At 62.7% G+C, this 15,951-nt stretch overlaps 1 protein-coding gene across 1 annotated transcript; it reads right to left on the reverse strand.

The window, feature by feature from the left end:
• Nucleotides 1-1,610: 1,610 nt before the first annotated feature.
• On the reverse strand, nt 1,611-10,192 carry MPZ (myelin protein zero). Its single transcript, XM_083879085.1, has 6 exons — nt 10,117-10,192; nt 7,534-7,697; nt 5,189-5,402; nt 3,336-3,471; nt 2,475-2,535; nt 1,611-1,834 (listed from the first exon to the last, which is right to left on the reverse strand). The coding sequence occupies exons 1-6, from the start codon at nt 10,172-10,174 to the stop codon at nt 1,745-1,747; spliced, it is 723 nt and encodes a 240-aa protein (XP_083735211.1). The 5' UTR covers nt 10,175-10,192; the 3' UTR covers nt 1,611-1,744.
• Between the last annotated feature and the right edge of the window lie 5,759 nt (nt 10,193-15,951).

The following is a 15,951-nucleotide window of genomic DNA, read 5'->3' on the forward strand; positions in this document are numbered from 1 at the left end:
GGGGACCCGGATTGTCCCCAGGGCCTGGGGGGACCCGGATTGTCCCCAAAGCCCGGAGGGGACCCGGATTGTCCCCAAAGGTCAGGAGGGGACCCGGATTGTCCCCAGGGCCGGGGGGACCCGGATTGTCCCCAAAGCCCGGAGGGGACCCGGATTGTCCCCAGGGCCGGAGGGGACCCGGATTGTCCCCAAAGGTCAGGAGGGGACCCGGATTGTCCCCAAAGCCCGGAGGGGACCCGGATTGTCCCCAGGGCCTGGGGGGACCCGGATTGTCCCCAAAGCCCGGAGGGGACCCGGATTGTCCCCAGGGCCTGGGGGGACCCGGATTGTCCCCAAAGCCCGGAGGGGACCCGGATTGTCCCCAGGGCCTGGGGGACCCGGATTGTCCCCAGGGCCAGGAGGGACTCGGATTGTCCCCAAGGCCAGGAGGGGACCCGGATTGTCCCCAAAGCCTGGAGGGGACCCGGATTGTCCCCAGGGCCGGAGGGGACCCGGATTGTCCCCAGGCCGGAGGGGACCCGGATTGTCCCCAGGGCCGGAGGGGACCCGGATTGTCCCCAGGCCCGGGGGGGGACCCGGATTGTCCCCAGGGCCTGGGGGGACCCGGATTGTCCCCAGGCCGGAGGGGACCCGGATTGTCCCCAGGGCCGGGGGGGACCCGGATTGTCCCCAAAGGTCAGGAGGGGACCCGGATTGTCCCCAGGGCCGGGGGGGACCCGAGCAAGGACCACACCCCGCTCCTCGCCGGGTCCCGGCCGGGAGGGGCCGCACCGGGGTCCTGGGGGATTTTGGGGGTTCATCTCAGGAATCCCCCCGGACCAGGCCCAGCAGGGCTCCTGTGGAGGTTTTTAGGGATATTTATCTCAGGACCCCCCCGGTTGGGGCCGGACCAGGCCCAGCAGGGCGCTCCGGGGGGATTTTGGGGATATTTAACTCAGGAATCCCCCTGGGCCAGGCCCAGCAGGGCTCCTGAGGGGATTTGGGGGTTCAACTCAGGAACCCCCCCGGACCAGGCCCAGCAGGGCTCCTGAGGGGATTTAGGGGATATTTAATTCAGGAACCCCCCGGGTGGGGCCGGATGAGCCTCCTGGGGGGATTTTGGGGTGTTTATCTCAGGAATCCCCCTGTTGGGGCCGGACCAGGCCCAGCAGGGCGCTCCGGGGGGATTTTGGGGTGTTTATCTCAGGAATTCCCCGGTTGGGGCCGGACCAGGCCCAGCAGGGCGCTCCGGGGGGATTTTGGGGATATTTATCTCAGGAATTCCCCGGTTGGGGCCGGACCAGGCCCAGCAGGGCGCTCCGGGGGGATTTTGGGGTGTTTATCTCAGGAATCCCCCTGTTGGGGCCGGACCAGGCCCAGCAGGGCGCTCCGGGGGGATTTTGGGGGGTTTATCTCAGGAATTCCCCTGTTGGGGCCGGACCAGGCCCAGCAGGGCGCTCCGGGGGGATTTTGGGGATATTTATCTCAGGAATTCCCCGGTTGGGGCCGGACCAGGCCCAGCAGGGCGCTCCGGGGGGATTTTGGGGTGTTTATCTCAGGAATTCCCCGGTTGGGGCCGGACCAGGCCCAGCAGGGCGCTCCGGAGGCTGCCCCCGCTGGGGGAGCGGGCGGGGGGCGCGGGGGGCCCGGCCCGGGGCTGGGCTGTTCCTCCCCCCGCAGCTCCATCTCGATGGTCATGATGACTTTGGGGGGCTGGGGCTGCCCCTGGCCCGGCCCCGGGGGGCCCCCCCCTGCCCCCCAACCGCTATTTCTTGTCCTTGCGGGACTCGCCGGAGCCGCCTTTGCCTTTCTTGGAGCCGCGGCCGTGATCCAGCATGGCATAGAGCACCGGCGGCTGCGGGGATAGGGGGGGTCACCGCGGGGACAGCCCGGGGACAGGGAGGGGACAGAGGGGACAGCACCGGGGACAGCCCTGGGACAGCCCTGGGATAGCACCGGGGGCTGCGGGACAGCGGGGGTTCAGCAGCGGGGACAGCACAGGGGACAGGGGGACAGAGGGGACAGCACCGGGGACAGGGGGACTTGGACAGCGGGGACAGAACGGGGGACAGGGGGGATAGCGGGGACAGCCCTGGGATAGCACCGGGGGCTGCGGGGACAGCGGGGCGTCACCGCGGGGACAGCCCCGGGGACAGCACCGGGGACAGGGGGGACAGCCCCGGGGACAGCCCCGGGGACAGCACCGGGGACAGCACCGGGGACGGGGGGGATAGCGGGGACAGCCCAGGGGACAGCCCGGGGACAGAGGGGACAGCCCTGGGATAGCACCGGGGACAGAACTGGGACAGCACCGGGGACAGCCCGGGGACAGCCCGGGGACACTGGGGACAGCCCCAGGGGACAGTGGGGACACCAGGACCAGCCCCAGGGGACACCAGGGACAGCCCCGAGGACACCAGAGACACCGGGGACAGCCCCAGGGCCAGCAGGGCCAGCCTGGGGACAGCAGGACAGCCCCAGCCCAGCTCTCTCACCTGCCGGCCGCGCTTGGAGCCCTCCTTGGCCGAGCGCTGCAGCTTCCCCTTCTCCATGGCGCTGCGGGGCGGCGCGGGGGGTTTTGGGGGAAAAAAAGAGGAAAAAGCGTCTCGGGAGTGGGGACCGGCGGCCGGGGGGCCCGGGGGAGGGTGGGGAGGGGGCCCGGGGTGGTGGGGAGGATCCCGGGGGTGGGTGGGGCGGGGGGCCCAGGGCAGGTGGGGAGGGGGCCCAGGGCAGGTGGGGAGGGGTCCCGGGGCAGGTGGGGAGGGTCCCGGGGCAGTGGGGAGGGGTCCCGGGGCAGGTGGGGAGGGTCCCGGGGCAGTGGGGAGGGGCCCGGGGCAGTGGGGAGGGGTCCCGGGGCAGGTGGGGAGGGGTCCCGGGGGTGGGTGGGGCGGGGGGCCCGGGGCAGTGGGGAGGGGCCCGGGGCAGGTGGGGAGGGGTCCCGGGGCAGGTGGGGAGGGGCCCGGGGCAGTGGGGAGGGGCCCGGGGCAGTGGGGAGGGGCCCGGGGAGGGTGGAGAGGGGGCCGGGGCAGGTGGGGAGGGGCCCGGGGCAGGTGGGGAGGGGAGACCGGCGGCCGGGGTCCCGGGGCAATGGGGAGGGGTCCCGGGGAGGGTGGAGAGGGGTCCCGGGGCAGGTGGGGAGGGTCCCGGGGCAGTGGGGAGGGGTCCCGGGGCAGGTGGGGGAGGGTCCCGGGGCAGTGGGGAGGGTCCCGGGGCAGGTGGGGAGGGTCCCGGGGCAGTGGGGAGGGTCCCGGGGCAGGTGGGGAGGGTCCCGGGGCAGTGGGGAGGGTCCCGGGGCAGTGGGGAGGGTCCTGGGGCAGTGGGGAGGGTCCCGGGGCAGTGGGGAGGGCCCGGCTCACCTGAGGCGCCGCTGCAGCCCGGCCTGGCGCCGCCGCCAGCACCAGCGGGTCCCGTAGCCCAGCGCCACCAGCGCCGCCACCGAGAGCAGCACACCGGCAATGACAGAGCCCAGAACCAGCCCGGGGCGGGGCGGCACTGCGGGGACACGGGACAGGGTCACCCTGGGAGTGCGGGGACATGGGGACAGGGTCATACCAGGGAGTGCAGGGACAGGGGACACGGGACAGGGTCACCAGGGAGTGCGGGGACACGGGGACAGGGTCACCCTGGGAGTGCGGGGACATGGGGACAGGGTCACCCTGGGAGTGCGGGACAGGGGACAGGGTCATACCAGGGAGTGCAGGGACAGGGGACACGGGGACAGGGTCACCAGGGAGTGCGGGACAGGGGACAGGGTCACTCGGGAGTGCGGGACAGGGGACAGGGTCACCCTGGGAGTGCGGGACAGGGGACAGGGTCACACGGGAGTGCGGGACAGGGGACAGGGTCACCCTGGGAGTGCGGGACAGGGGACAGGGTCACACGGGAGTGCGGGGACATGGGGACACCCAGGGAGTGCGGGGACAGGGGACAGGGTCACCCTGGGAGTGCGGGGACAATGGGACACGGTCACACACCCGAGAGTGAGGGACACGGGCACACGGTCACCTCCGGGAGTGTGGGGACAGTGTCACCCCCCGGGAGTGTGGGGACAGGGGGACACGGTCACACCTGGGAGTGTGGGGACAGTGCGACACTCCCGGGAGCGGGGAGGGGACACGGGGACAGGGGGACAGGGGGACAGTGTCACACCCGGGACTGTAGGGACAGCAGGACCGTGTGACCCCCCCGGGAAAGGGGAGGGGACACGGGGACAGGGTCAGCCCCGGGAGTGCAGAGGGGACACGGGGACAGTGGGACACGGTCACACATCCGGGAATGTGGGGACAGTGTCACCTCCTGGCTGTGTAGGAAGGGGACAAGGGGACAGTGTCGCCTCCGGGAGTGGGGAGGGGACACGGGGACAGGGGGACAGGGTCACACCCGGGACTGTAGGGACAGCAGGACCGTGTCACCTCCGGGAGTGTGGGGACAGGGGGACAGTGTCACCCCTGGCTGTATAGGAAGGGGACACGGGGACAGTGTCACCCCCTGGCAGTGGGTGGGCACTGAGGAGACAGTGGCATCATGTCACCCCCCACTGGCTGTGCGTGGAGGGGACAGCGGGACAGTGTCAGTGTCACCCCCCAGAAGTGGAGGAGCAGGGAGGTGACAGCAGCCCAGTGTCACTCCCACCAGCGGTGACCAGGCAGGTGACACCAGTCCGATGTCACCCCTCTCAGGAGGGATCAGGGAGGCGACACCAGGCGACACGAAATGTCCCTCCCCACGGGTGACTGGGCAGGGGACACCATCCCAGTGTCGCCCCACAATGGGTGACCGGGCAGGTGACACCAGCCCTGTGTCGCCACTCTCAGGGGGCATCAGGGAGGTGACACGAGCTGTCCCCTCCCCACGTGTGACGGGCAGGTGACACGAGGTGTCCCCCCCTACGTGTGACCGGGCAGGTGACAGCACCCCACAGGTGTGACGGGCAGGTGACCCCACCCCACAGGTGTGAGGGCAGGTGACCCCACCCCACAGGTGTGAGGGGCAGGTGACAGCACCCCACAGGTGTGAGGGCAGGTGACACACCCCACAGGTGTGCCGGCAGGTGACCCCACCCCACAGGTGTGCCCGGGCAGGTGACACACCCCACAGGTGTGAGGGCAGGTGACACACCCCACAGGTGTGCCGGCAGGTGACACACCCCACAGGTGTGCCGGCAGGTGACACACCCCACAGGTGTGCCGGCAGGTGGCCCCGCGCTGACCTCTCTCCAGCACGTAGAGCGTGACCTGCGAGGACTTGCCCACGATGTCGGGCGGGTTCTTGACGTCGCAGGTGAAGGTGCCGTTGTCGCCGGGCTCCAGGCGGTGGATGACGATGGAGCCGTCCCGCCGCCGCGGGTTCCCCGCCCACTCCATCCGCTCCTTGAACGTGCCCACGTCGTCGATGTACGGCTGGCCCTTGGCGAAGTGGAAGATCTGCCGGAGGGACAGCCACAGGGGCGGGGACACGGTGACACAGTGACACAGTGACAGTGACACAGTGACATAGTGACACAGTGACACAGTGATAGTGACACAGTGACACAGTGACAGTGACACAGTGACATAGTGACAGTGACACAGTGACACAGTGATAGTGACACAGTGACACAGTGACAGTGACACAGTGACATAGTGACACAGTGACGCAGTGACACAGTGACAGTGACACAGTGACACAGTGACACAGTGACATAGTGACATAGTGACAGTGACACAGTGACACAGTGACAGTGACACAGTGACAGTGACACAGTGACACAGACACAGTGATAGTGACACAGTGACAGTGACACAGTGACAGTGACACAGTGACACAGTGACACAGTGACACAGTGACACAGACACAGTGACAGTGACACAGTGACAGTGACACAGTGACACAGTGACACAGTGACACAGTGACAGTGACACAGTGACATAGTGACACAGTGACAGTGACACAGTGACAGTGACACAGTGACACAGTGACAGTGACACAGTGATAGCGACACAGTGACACAGTGATAGTGGCAGTGACACAGTGGCAGTGATACGTTGACAGTGACAGTGACAGTGGCAATGACAGTGGTAGTGGCAGTGACAGAACAGTGACAGTGACACAGTGACACAGTGAAAGCAACAGTGACAGGACAGTGACACAGTGACAGTGGCAGTGACAGTGACAGAGGCAGTGACACAGTGATAGTGACAGTGACACAGTGACGCAGTGACAGTGACAGGACAGTGACACAGTGACAGTGGCAGTGACAGTGACAGAGGCAATGACACAGTGATAGTGACAGTGACACAGTGACGCAGTGACAGCGACAGGACAGTGACACAGTGACAGTAACAGTGACAGTGATAGTGACAGTGACACAGTGTCAGTGGAAGTGGAAGTGACAGTGACACAGTGACAGTGGCAATGACAGTGACAGTGACAGAGGCAGTGACACAGTGACACAGTGACAGTGACAGGACAGTGACAGGACAGTGACACAGTGACACAGTGACAGTGACAGGACAGTGATAGTGGCAGTGACACAGTGACAGTGACAGTGATGTCACCGCAGAGCCGAGGTGGCCCCCCAGCCCAGCAGGGTGACAGCCAGCCACGGGGACACAGGGGACAGAGGGGACAGAGGGGACACAGGGGACACAGGGCACAATGGCCATGGGGGGTGTTGGGACAGTGGCTGGGGATGTCACCGGGGCGTCCCCACAGGGAGGGGACTGTCCTGGTGGGGATGGACACAAGGACACTGTGGGGACACCCCGGTGCCACCACGGTGCAACGGGACACTGCTGGGGCTGGCAGTGGGGACACTGGGGACAGTTTGGGGACACCTTGAGGACGCTGGGGATACCCTGGGGACACCTCAGGGACACCCCAGTGCCAGAACACTCTGTGCCACCCTCAGTGAAGGATCTGCTCACGCCGGGACAAGGTGGCACCGGGGCTGGTGGCACAGTGGGGACATCTTGGGGACACTGGGGGTGGGTTGGGGGCACTGGGGACAGATCGGGGACACCCTGGGGACACCTCAGGGACACCCCAGTGCCAGAGGACACCGTGTCACCCTCAATGAAGGATCTGCTGGCGCTGGGACAAAGGGACACCGGGGCTGGTGGCGCAATGGGGACACTGGGGACACTGGGGACACTGGGGGACACTGGGGACACCCTGGAGACATCCCCAGTGCCACCACAGTGCCAGAAGACACCGTGTCACCCTCAGTGAAGGATCTGCTGGCACTGGAGGCTGGGAGGGACGTGATGGGGACACCTTGGGGACACTGGGGAAGGGTTGAGGACACTTGGGGACACTGGGGACGGGTTGGGGACACCTTGGGGACACTGGGGACACTGGAGACACTCGGGGACACTTGGGACACCTTGGGGGCACTGGGGACACTTGGGGACACTGGGGAAGGGTTGAGGACACCTTGGGGGCACTGGGGACACTGGGGACACTTGGGGACACTGGAGGTGGGCTGGGGACACCTTGGGGACACTGGGGACACTGGGGACACTGGGGATGGGTCGGGGACACTGGGGACACCGGTGACACCCCGGGGACACTCACGGAGATGCTGTCGCGGGAGCCGTCGGCCTGGAAGTGCCAGGTGATGGAGATGTCCTCGGAGATCCACTCGCTGGACCAGAAGCTGCAGGACAGGGTGACCCGCGAGCCCACCGTGCCGTGCACCTCCCGCGGCGTGTACACGTGGATCGGCGACACCGGCGACACTGGGGACACGGCACTGTCACCCCGGGCCGGGCCGGGACAGCGCCCCGGGGACAGCGGGGAGCGACAGCCAGGGGACAGCGGCGTGTGACACTGTCCTGGTGTCCCCAGGGGTCACACGGAGGGGACAGCGGTGTGGTGACACCGCCCTGGTGTCCCCATTGGGACTCAGAGGGGACAGCGGTGTTGTGACACCGCCCTGGTGTCCCCAGGGGTGACACAGAGGGGACAGCGGCGTGGTGACACGTCCTGGTGTCCCCAGGGGTGGCTGGGAGGGGACAGCGGTGTTGTGACACTGCTGTCCCCAGGGGAGACACAGAGTTGTGGCACTGTCCTGGTGTCCCCAGGGGTCGCTCAAAGGGGACAGCGGCGTGGTGACACTGTCCTGGTGTCCCCAGGGGTGACACAGAGTTGTGACACCGCCCTGGTGTCACCAGGGGTGGCATAGAGGGGACAGCGGCGTGGTGACACTGCTGTCCCCATGGGGACTGGGAGCTGTGACACTGCTGTCCCCAGGGGTGACACGGAGTTGTGACACTGTCCTGGTGTCCCCAGGGGTGGCCGGGAGGGGACAGTGTGGCAGTGGCCGGTGACACGGGCGGGGCTGGCACCCACGGGGAGGTGACAATGGCACCCTCTGTGCGCCCCGGTGACATCAGGACTGGGTGTGGCACCCGCCCCCTCCGTCTGTCCCCAGGGAGGTGACAAGTGCCACAGCTCAGTGACACCATCGGGGCTGGGTGTGGCACTCTCCTGTCTGTCCCCAGGCTGGTGACAGCTCTGGGACCCTCCTGGCAGCCACCCTGAGCTGTCCCCAAGGAGGTGACAGTGACCGGGACTGTCCTCGCAGCCACACCCATCTATCTGTCCCCAGGTTGGTGACAGTGGCCAAGACTCGCAGCCACCCAGAGTCCCCCCCGCATGTCCCCAGGGAGGTGACAAGTGCCACAGCTCAGTGACACCAGCACGGCTGGGTGTGGCACTCCCCCCCATGTGTCCCCAAGTTGGTGACAGCTCTGGGACCCTCCTGCCTCCCCATTTGTCCCCACGCTGGTGACAGCCCTCAGCCACGCCCATCTGTCCCCAAGTTGGTGACAGCCCTGTCACCCTCTCGGCACCCCATTTGTCCCCAGGGGGGTGACATCTCTGTGACTCTCCTGCCACCCTGCTGTCCCCAAGTTGGTGACATCTCTGGGACACCCCTGGCAGCCACTCTGGCCTGTCCCCAGGTTGGTGACAGTGACCGGGACTCTTCTTGCAGCCACCCACATCTGTCCCCAAGCTGGTGACATCCCTGTCACTCTCCTGCCACCCCATCTGTCCCCAGGCTGGTGACAGCTCTGGGACCCCCCTGGCACCCACCCCACCCTGTCCCCAGGTTGGTGACAGTGACCAGGACTGTCCTTGCAGCCACCTCCACCTGTCCTCAGGTCGGGACTGTCCTTGCAGCCACGCCCATCTGTCCCCAAGCTGGTGACACCCCTGTCACCCTCCTGCCACCCCAATCTGTCCCCAGGTTGGTGACAGCTCTGGGGACCCTCTCGCAGCCACACCCATCTGTCCCCAGGGTGGTGGCAGCCCTGTCACCCTCCCGCCACCCCGCTGTCCCACGCCAGCCGCGGTGACAGTCCCCAAGCAGCGCGTGGGTGACCTCCAGCCACCCCCTGTCCCCTCCCTGTCCCCCCTGTCCCCTCCCCAGCCCCATTTGGGGCCATGTCCCCGCTGTCCCCCCCCCGTTTGGGGACATGTCCCCTCCCCAGCCCCATCTGGGGACATGTCCCCCCCTGTCCCAGCCCATCTGGGGACATGTCTCCCCTTTGTCCCAGCCCTATTAGGGGACATGTCCCCCTGTCCCCTCCCCATTTGGGGACATGTCCCCCCTTTGTTCCCTCCCCAGCCCCATCTGGGGACCTGTCCCCCCGCATTTGGGGACATGTCCCCCTGTCCCCCCCTGTCCCATTAAGGGACCTGTCCCCCTGTCCCCCCCATTAGGGGACATGTCCCCCTGTCCCGTTTGGGGACCTGTCCCCCTGTCCCCCCCATTAGGGGACCTGTCCCCTGTCCCCCTGTCCCATTAGGGGACCTGTCCCCCTGTCCCCCCCATTAGGGGACCTGTCCCCTGTCCCCCTGTCCCCTCCCCATCCCCATTTGGGGACATATCCCCCTGTCCCCCCTATCCCATTAGGGGACCTGTCCCCCTGTCCCCCCCTGTCCCATTAGGGGACATGTCCCCCTGTCCCCCCCATTAGGGGACCTGTCCCCCTGTCCCGTTAGGGGACCTGTCCCCTGTCCCCTGTCCCGTTAGGGGACCTGTCCCCTGTCCCCCTGTCCCATTAGGGGACCTGTCCCCTGTCCCGTTTGGGGACCTGTCCCCTGTCCCCCCCTGTCCCATTAGGGGACCTGTCCCCTGTCCCCGCTCACCCAGCGCGGCCGCCAGCCCGGCCAGCAGGAGGAGGCGGCGGGTGGCCCTCGGGGACATGGCGGTGACACTGCGGTGACAGAGGGGACACGGGCGCGGGGTTTAAGGGTGGCCCGGCCCGAGCGGCTCCCCCGGGGCCCGGCCAATGGGCGCGGACCGCGGGGGGGACTCAAAGGGGACATTTAGGGACCGGGACAAGGGTGGCCTTTGTCCCCACCGCATTCCCCGCGCGCCGCGGGGGCGGAGAGCAGGAATGTGGCCCCGGGGGACACGGGGGACACGGGGGACAGCGGGGGGACAGCGGGGGGACAGCGGGGGGACAGCGGGGGGCACCTGGAGCTGCCGGTTGGGGGGTTTTGGGGGGATTTTGAGAGGTTTTGGGGGGTTTTTGGGGGGGGAATTTGGTTTTTTTTTACATGGGGGGACACTGGGGGACATTGGGGGGCACCTGGTGCTGGTGGTTGGGGGGTTTGGGGGGGATTTTGAGGGGTTTTGGGTTTTTTTGGGAGGAGATTTGGGTTTTTTACATGGGGGACACTGGGGGACATTGGGGGACACTGGAGGGGACAGGGGGGACACTGGGGGGACATTGGGGGGACATCGGGGGCACCTGGCGCTGGTGGTTGGGGGATTTTGGGAGGGGATTTTGAGGGGTTTTGGGGTTTTTTTGGGAGGGGATTTGGGTTTTTTACATGGGAGAACATTGGGGGGGACATTGGGGGGACATTGGGGGGACATGGGAGGGATATGGCAGGGACATTGGGGGACATGGGGGGATTGGGGGACACTGGGGGGACATTGGGGGCACCTGGTGCTGGTAGTTGGGGGTTTTGGGGGGTTTTTGAGGGGTTTTGGGGGGATTTTGAGGAGTTTGGGGGGGTTTTTTGGGGGGAATTTTTTTTTTTTTTTTTTTTTTTTTTTTTTTTTACATGGGGGAACATTGGAGGGGCATTGGGGGACATGGGGGACATTGGGGGGCACCTGGTGCTGGTGGTTGGGGGGTTTTGGGAGGGGATTTTGAGGGGTTTTGGGTTTTTTTGGGAGAGGATTTGGGTTTTTTACATGGGGGGACATTGGGGGGACGCTGAGGGGACATTGGGGGCACCTGGTGCTGGTGGTTGGGGGGGTTTGGGGGGTTTTTGTGGGTTTTTTTTGGGAGGGGTGGTTTTTTGGGGGGAAATTTGGGGGAGGATTTGGGGAATTTGGTTTTTTTTTGTGGGGGGGATTTGGGGTTTTTTTACATGGGGGGGACATTGAGGGGACATGGGGGGGACAGTGGGGGATATTGGGGGACACTGGGGGGGTCATGGGGAGGACATTGAGGGGACACTGGAGGGACATGGTGATGGCGGTTGGGGGGTTTTGGGGTTTTTTTGGGGGGGAGATTTTGGGGGCTTTGGGGGGAGTTATGGGGTTTTTTGGGGGGTTTGGGGAACTTTGGGGGGTTTTGAGGGGGTTGGGGTTATTTTGGAGGGTTTTTTTGGGTGATTTGGGGAAGTTTTTGGGGGGTGCAGGTTTTTTGGTCTTTTTTGGGGGGTTTTGGAGAGTTTTGGGAGGTTTTTTGGGGGGTTGGGGTATTTTGGGATTTTGGGGGGTTTTTGAGGGGGGATTTGGGTTTTTTTTTACGGGGGGAACATTGGTGGGACATGGGGGGCATTGGGGGGGACATTGGGGGACATTGGGGGGGACATTGGGGGGAACACTGGGGGGACATTGGGGGGGACATTGGGGGACATTGGGGGGGACATTGGGGGGAACACTGGGGGGACATTGGGGGGGACATTGGGGGACATTGGGGGGGACATTGGGGGGGACATGGGGGGGACATTGGGGGACATTGGGGGGGACATTGGGGGGAACACTGGGGGGGCATTGGGGGGACATTGGGGGGACATTGGGGGGGACATTGGGGGGGCATTGGGGGGACATTGGGGGGACATTGGGGGGACATTGGGGGGGCATTGGGGGGACATTGGGGGGACATTGGGGGGGACATTGGGGGGACACTGGGGGGGCATTGGGGGGGACATTGGGGGGAACACTGGGGGGGACATTGGGGGGACATGGGGGGGACATAGGGGCACCTGGTGCTGATGGTTGGGGGGTTTTGGGGGATTTTGAGGGGTTTTGGGGGTTTTTTTGAAGGGGATTTGGGTTGTTTTACATGGGGGGACATTGGGAGGACATTGGGGGACATTGGGGGGACACTGGGAGGGACATGGGGGGACATTGGGGGACATTGGGGGACATTGGCGGGATATTGGGGGACACTGGGGGGACATTGGGGGGCACCTGGTGCTGGCGGTTGGGGGGTTTGGGGGAGTTTGGGGGGATTTTGAGGGGTTTTGGGGTTTTGGGGTTTTTTTGGGAGGGGATTTGGGGTTTTTTACATGGGGGGACACTGGGGGGACACTGGGGGGACACGGGGGGACATTGGGGGACATTGGGGGACATTGGGGGGACATTGGGGGGACATTGGGGGGGACATGGGGGGTACATGGGGGGCACTTGGTGCTGATGGTTGGGGGGTTTTGGGGGATTTTGAGGGGTTTTGGGGGGGGTTTTGAAGGGGATTTGGGTTGTTTTACATGGGGGGACATTGGGGACATGGGGGGACACTGGGGGACATTGGGGGACACTGGGGGACATTGGGGGACATTGGGGGGCACCTGGTGCTGGTGGTTGGGGGATTTTGGGGGGATTTTGAGGGGTTTGGGGTTTTTTTTTTTTTTTTTTTTTTTTTTTTTTTTTTTTTTTTTTTTTTTTAAAGGGATTTGGGTTGTTTTTACATGGAGGGACATTGGGGGAACACTGGGGGGGACACTGGGGGACATTGGGGGGACACTGGGAGGGACACTGGGGGGACATTGGGGAGACACTGGGAGGGACACTGGGGGGACATTGGGGGGACATGGGGGGACATTGGGGGACATTGGGGGACATTGGGGGGGCACTGGGGGGGACACTGGGGGGACACTGGGGGACATTGGGGGGACACTGGGAGGGACACTGGGGGGACATTGGGGAGACACTGGGAGGGACACTGGGGGGACATTGGGGGGACATGGGGGGACATTGGGGGGGCACTGGGGGGGACACTGGGGGGACATTGGGGGGACATGGGGGGACATTGGGGGTACATTGGGGGAACACTGGCGGGGACACTGAGGGGACATTGGGGGGACATGGGGGGACATTGGGGGGACATTGGGGGGACACTGGGGGGACATTGGGGGGACATGGGGGGACACTGGGGGACACTGGGGGGACATTGGGGGGACATTGGGGGAACACTGGGGGGACATTGGGGACATTGGGGGCACATGGGAGGGACACTGGGGGGGACACGGCGCTGCTGGGTGGGAGAGTTTTGGGGCTTTTTGGGAATTTTGGGTTTTTTCGGAGGGATTTTGGGGTTTTGGGGGGGATTTGGGTTTTTTTGGTGGGAGGTTTGGGGATTTTGGGGGGGTTTGGGGGAATTTTGGGATTTTTGGGGGTCTTTGGGGGAGTTTTGGGGTTTTTTTGTTTTTTTTGGGGGGGATTTGGGGTTTTTTACATGGGGGACATTGGGGGGGACACGGTGCTGGCGGTTGGGGGGTTTTGGGGGATTTTGAGGGGTTTTGGGATTTTGGGGGGGATATTTGGGGAAATTTGGGGGGATTTTTGGAGGTTTTTTTGGGGGAGGATTTGGTTTTTTTGGCGAATTTTGAGGGTTTTCGGGTTTTTTGGGGGGAGGTTGGCGGGTTTTGGGTTTTTTCGGGGGGATTTGAGGAGTTTTAGGGTTTTCCTGGGGGGATTTTGGAGGTGTTTCAGGAGTTTTTTGGAAATTTAGGAGGTTTGGGGGGAATTTGGGGGGTTTTGGGTTTTTTGGGGGGGTTTTTTGAAGTTATTTGGGGTGTTTTGGGGCTTTTTTGGGGGAGGATTTTGGGTTTTTTGGGCGGATTTTGTGTCGCCTCTCCTGGGCCACCCCTCGGTGTCACTTCGGGGGGGCTTTGAGAGATTTGGGGGGGAAAAAACCACCCCAAAATCGGGATTAAGGGCTCGGGGAAAACCCGCTGGGCTTTCTGGAGGAGAAACTGAGATTTGGGGGGAAAATCCCGGGATTTGGATGAGGAAAACTCGGATTTGGGCGAAAAAAACCCGGATTTTGGGCAGAAAAACCGCTGGATTTGGGGAGAAAAACTCGGGATTTGTGGGGAAAACCCGGAATTTGGGCGGGGAAAGTCGGGAATGGGGGAGAAGCCGGGATTCAATGGAAAACCCGGGATTTAGGGAGAAAAATCCCGGGATTTGGGGGAAAAACTCGGGATTTGGGGTGAAAATCCAAGATTTAGAAAGAAAACTCTGGAATATTGGGGGGGGGGGGGGGGAACCCGCTGGATTTTGGGGAAAATCTCTGGGATTTGGGGAGAAAAAAATGGGATTCGGGAGAATAACCCGGAATTTGGGGTGAAAATCCGGGATTTAGGGTGAAAATCCGGGATTTAGGGGAGAAACCGATGGATTTGTGGGGAAAAAAATCGACATTTGGGGGGAAAACTCGGGATTTAGGGGAAAAAAACCGGAATTTGGAGGGAAAAACCCGGATTTTTTTGGGAAAACTCGGGATTTTGGGGGAAAAATCCTGAGATTTAGAGAGAGAAACCCGAAATTTGGGGAGAAACCCGCTGGATTTGGAGGAAAAGCCGGGAATGGGGGGAAATCGAAGGATTTGGGTTGAAAATCCGGAATTTGGGGAGAAAAACCGGAATTTGGGAGAAACTCGCTGGATTTTGGGGAAAACGTCCGGGATTTGGGGTTAAAATCTGGGATTTGGGGGGGAAATCCGAAATTTAGGGGAAAACCCCAGAATTTGTTGTGAAAATCCGGGAAAATCTCGATATTTGGGGAGAACCCGCTTGATTTTGGAGAAAACTCCAGGATTTGGGGTGAAAATCCGGAATTTAGGGGGAAAACCCGGAATTTGGGGGAAAAGCTCGGATTTTGGGGGGATTTAGGGGAATTTGGGGGGATTTGGGGGAATTTATGGGATTTAGGGGGAATTTCGGAGGATTCTGGAGAGTTTTGGGAGTTTTTGTTGAGGAAATTTTAGGGGATTTGGGGGAATTTTGGAGGGATTTGAGAGTTTTTGAGGGATTTTGGGGGCGGTTTAGGGGGAATTTGGGGAATTTCGGGGGGTTCTGGAAAGTTTTGGGATTTTTTTTTGAGGGTTTGGGGATATTTTGGGGGATTTGAGGGAATTCTAGGGGGATTTCAGTTTTTGAGGGATTTTGGGGCGATTTAGGGGAAATTTGGGGGGATTTGGGGAGAATTTAAGGAGAATTTGGGGGAAATTTGTGTATTTTAGGGGGAACTTCGGGGGGTTCTGGAGAGTTTCGGGGTTTTTTGGGGGGGTTGAGGATATTTTGGGGGATTTGGGGGAATTTTTGAGGGGATTTCGGAATTTTGGGGGAACTTAGAGGGATTTTGGGGCGATTTAGGGGGAATTTGGGGGGATTTAAGGGGAATTTGGGGGAATTTCGGGGGGTTCTGGAAATTTTTGTGGGTTTTTTGAGGGTTTGGGGACATTTTGGGGGATTTGGGGGAATTTTTGAGGGTATTTTGGAGTTTTTGGGGGAACTTAGAGGGAATTTGGGGGGAATTTAGGGAAATTTGGGGGGAATTTCGGTGGATTCTGAAAAATTTTAGGGTTTTTTGAAGGTTTGGGGATAATTTGGGGGATTTGAGGGAATTTTTTTGGGAAATTTGGGGGATTTTGGAGGAAAACGGGGATCGATAACGGGATCGATAACGGGATCGATATCGCTGATCAATAACCAGGCCGATCTCGCCGATCG

Source organism: Zosterops lateralis (genome assembly GCF_965231275.1).
Source record: "Zosterops lateralis genome assembly, chromosome: 27".
Lineage (NCBI taxonomy): Eukaryota > Metazoa > Chordata > Aves > Passeriformes > Zosteropidae > Zosterops > Zosterops lateralis.

Bases quoted from the DNA above. Each gene is read 5' to 3' on its own strand.
- MPZ (XM_083879085.1), bottom strand. From the start codon at position 10,174: ATGTCCCCGAGGGCCACCCGCCGCCTCCTCCTGCTGGCCGGGCTGGCG. The intron at 3,472-5,188 runs GTCAGCGCGGGG...GTGTCCCCGCAG, and splicing joins GCTCTACGTGCTGGAGAGAG to TGCCGCCCCGCCCCGGGCTG. The intron at 1,835-2,474 runs GTGAGAGAGCTG...CTATCCCCGCAG, and splicing joins GCTCCAAGCGCGGCCGGCAG to CCGCCGGTGCTCTATGCCAT.